We start from the raw sequence: 4081 nt of genomic DNA, 5'->3' as shown, positions 1-4081 counted from the left end.
CCCCCCTTTAAGACAGCCTAAATAATAGGTTTCCGTTTTCAACATTTCTGACCCAAGTTAGATTTCGTAAGCCACTTTTTCAGTTGTACTACACCCAAAAGTTTTAATTAAAAACAACAACAACAGTCGAAAAAGATGGCGATCATGTGGCCTCCTTCAGCGAACGCCTCGCGTATAAAGGTCTCCGGGCGGACAAGATGTTGGTTCCAGAAACCACATGAGTCGCCTGTGAATCATTTTTTCAATCAGTTTGCAGAGACAGCTCGTTAGTTCTGTAGGTCTGTAATTGGATGGGTGTGTGTGGTCTTTGTTTGGTTTGGGTATTGGAATGACAGCGGCGAGACGCCAAGACTCCGGAAAGGAGTGCGACCGCCACATGTCGTTGTATATGTGTAGTAGGAATGTGAGTGTTTCTGAGGGTAAGTGTCTAATGATCTTGTTGTGGATGTCATCCGGTCCCGGGGATGTATCGCCCAGGTCCGAGATGCACGATGTTAGTTCGTCTATTGTGAAGTCTGCGTTGTAGGTTTCAGTGTTGTTTGAGTGGAAGTTTAGGTGTTGTTTTTCTCTGTTAGTTTTGATGTTTTGAAAAGTGGTGTTGTAGTTTGCTTGGGATGAGTTTTTGGCGAGAGATGTAGCTATTGTGTTTGCGATGTCTACTTGTGTTTCAGCTGTGGTTCCATCCGGCCTCTGGACGTGCCGAATGGTGTCTGTGCGTCTACCTAAGAATTTTTTAAAGCAATTTTGAAAACTTGGTTGAGTGGTGTCTGGCTGTTGATTTTGGAGATGTATTTTTGGAATGATTGTCTCTTGCTCTCCCTGAGGAATCTAAGTGCCACAGCTCGAGCCTTTAAATAATTGATCTTGTTTTCTACAGTGGTGTTGTTGACGGCCTCTCGATACGCCGCCTTCTTTTTCTTTACTGCGTCCTCACATTCCCAAGAGAACCAGATCTTGTTCCTCCGGGGTTTTGTGGAGTGTGTTGTTGTCGGTGTAGATGGTGGTACCACCGGAAGCAATCTGGTTCTCCGCGTGAATGTGAAGGTACGCAGTAAATCTTTGTAAGTCTATGGTTGAAGCCGGGGCGAATTTTGTTTCTTGAATACAGGCCACCCGTGGGCACAGTGTGGCCTGTAAATGTTGCAATTCTGCAATGGAAGGTCGGATTCCGCCAGCATTCCATTGCAGGACCGCCATTATGATTTTTTAGGTTTTGGTTTGGAGCTCAAAGGCCCCGGCTTCGAAGAAACACTCTGACTCCTTGCGGGGGAGGCAGAGTGTTTTCTAGGTTGCCGTCCTGGATTGGACGGCGGTCTAGTGGGGGATTTGGAGGAGTGACAGACTCCGCCCTTCCCGGGGTCTGTCAGTGATATATAATATAACAAATAAATTTATGGCACCACCTAAGCTGAGAGCAATATCCCTGGTCTGTCCGTGATAGATGACAATATAAATCTATGGTACGACATAAGCCAACGGTAGTGACGTCACGACCCACCTTGTAGCCGGAAGCAATATCCCTGGTCTCTCAGTGACATATAATCAATAGCAATATATATCTATGGTACGACGTAAGCCAACTAGGGTGACGTAACGACCCACCTTGTAGCCGCGAGCAGTTCCTTCTGTCGGGGCCAGACACTCTAAAGCCCTGTTCACACGAACACTGGTAGCCGCCGGGAGTGTTGGTGCACAGCTGGGCACACTTGTGGCTGGATTCTGTACACTCGTCCACGTCTGGTCAACGATAGAACAGACAGGAGAATGACAATGTCTAGTCAACGACAGAATAGACAGGAGAATGACAATGTCTGGACAACGACAGAATAGACAGGGGAATGACAATGTCTGGTCAACGATAGAATAGACAGGAGAATGACAACGACAGAATAGACAGGAGAATGACAACGACAGAATAGACAGGAGAATGACAACGACAGAATAGACAGGAGAATGACAACGACAGAATAGACAGGAGAATGACTTTACATTACTTTTAATTTATCCGCCGCTTATACCCTTTTGGGTGTCGCGGGAAGAAAGAGGCGTCTCTTTGTCGCCAGCTGGAGAGCTTGGGTCAGGGGGATGTCCAAACCATTTGATTCTTTGGTGTTGGATGTGATGCATGACATCATTTGTGGCCTCCATTTCTCGGATTACAGAGTTTCTAATTTTGTTTCGCCTGGTCTTGTTTACTGATTTTCTATTATAATTTCTAAGGCATTGCATTTTACATGTTGTAATTCTTTGCTCCAATGTCTTGTTTGGTGCATGTTTGGGATGAATATGTTGTTGATCATTTTGAGTTTTGTTGTCATGGGGATGTCAGGATGTTTCAGTGGTGGAGTAAGCTGGTAACTAACTAACATTATTAGCCTTTTGTACTCGTGTTTCAATTTCTTTGTTCAGTTGCCCATCCTCTGTGAATATACTTCCGGGGTACTTAAATGCTTGGACCAGTCTGAGACTGTTGTTGTTGATGTGTATCCTGAGTGGTTCTGGCTTTCTACTTACTTTCATTGTCGCTGTTTTGTTGATGTTGATCTTCATGTAGTAGTTGTTACATTCTTCGTTTAATCTGGTGGTGTGGTGTTGGAGACTTTGTTCATCTTTGTGTGCCAGGCTTTGGTCATCAGCCAAGAGTAATTCATTTAGGACGTCTAGCTCTGTGTTGGCCTCTTTTGTAATTCTATCCTTATATGATAAATAGTAGTGGTGATAGGAGACAACCTTGTCTTATTCCGGATGTTATCCAGAACCATTCTGTGAGTCCCTATTACGTTGTTACTGTACTTATTATACTGTTTTCGTAAATGGCCCATATGTTATCAAGAAGTTGACCTCTTACAGTGTAGTTTTTTAATTCTTCCCAAGGGGAATGACAAAGACAGAATAGACAGGAGAATGATAATGTCTGGTCAATGATAGAATAGACAGGGGAAGATAAGATAAGATAAGATAAGATACGACAAGATAAGGTAATACTTTATTATCCCAGAGAGAAATTTTCCTTGACTGTACAGGACTGTAAAAACACTCACCCTGTATGCTTCCCGGGAAGCTGAGAATGTTTCGGAGTGTTCTATGGTCTGCTGGGGTAATAATATAGTGTAAAACGCATAGAGCCTGCTGTTGAGCAGGGATATGCGCTATACAAATGCTATCTATTATTATTATTATTATTATTAATATAATGCAGGTATACATGACATTTTTTATTATATATTATTCTCATTAAAATTCAATATGAAGAGAGAAGTAAAGATGACAAAATGTACATATCACATCAGATGCATCATTCAACCACATGCAGGAATTTAATTACAAAACCGTTTGGGTTATATACAGATAGACATTCTAAAGAACAATACACATTGATGCTTATTCTGACAAAAGCCTTATGCTAGATGGTAAAAAACTTCTTTTATATATATTTTTTTCTTTGCTTTTAGCAGTGCATATTATCTGCCTCTGCGTGATCTGATCAATTTGCGTGGAAAGTGAGTGTGAAGGGTCGTTTATAAAGCTTTTTATCTATTTTATACTTGTGGTGCTATGCATTTCATCAATTCTAGCAAAATCATATTCAGAGATCTTGCTGGCTTTCTTAATGACAATGTCTGGACAACGATAGAATAGACAGGGGAATGGTACGGGTGGCCGTCACAGCAGGTCTTACAGTAATTATTTTGTCGTGTACTCACGGGTGAACGTTTTATACAGATGGCCGTCAGAGCAGCTTCTACAGTGATGTACTGTGTCGTGTACTCACCCACACACGCGCAGTAAGTCGTCTGTCTATACCCAGACACACACTGACACACACACACACACACACACACACACACACACACACACACACAAACACACACACACACACAGTACTCACCCACACAAAGACAGTACTCACACTCACAGTACCCACTCACACACCAACAGAACTAACACACAAATAGTACTCACCCACACACCAACAGTACTCACCCACACACATAGTACTCACCCACACACCGACAGTACTCACCCACACACGCGCTTTCCCCCGTCGCTCTATAGCCAGACACGCACTGACACAGGTAAC

The 4081-nt window shown here is 43.0% G+C and overlaps 1 protein-coding gene across 1 annotated transcript in view; it reads right to left on the bottom strand.

Annotated features, from left to right (window-relative positions):
- LOC101858851 (fibrillin-3) overlaps positions 1–4081 on the bottom strand; it is a gene marked incomplete at both ends in the record, with an annotated part of 89182 nt that overhangs the window by 13735 nt on the left and 71366 nt on the right. The window contains 1 exon segment of the mRNA XM_035968945.1: positions 1603–1737. Within this exon segment, the coding sequence (XP_035824838.1) occupies positions 1603–1737 (135 nt within the window).

The sequence above is a fragment of the Aplysia californica genome, unplaced genomic scaffold (assembly GCF_000002075.1).
Source record: "Aplysia californica isolate F4 #8 unplaced genomic scaffold, AplCal3.0 scaffold00099, whole genome shotgun sequence".
NCBI lineage: Eukaryota > Metazoa > Mollusca > Gastropoda > Aplysiida > Aplysiidae > Aplysia > Aplysia californica.
This window is presented reverse-complemented; position numbering and strand designations above follow the sequence as displayed.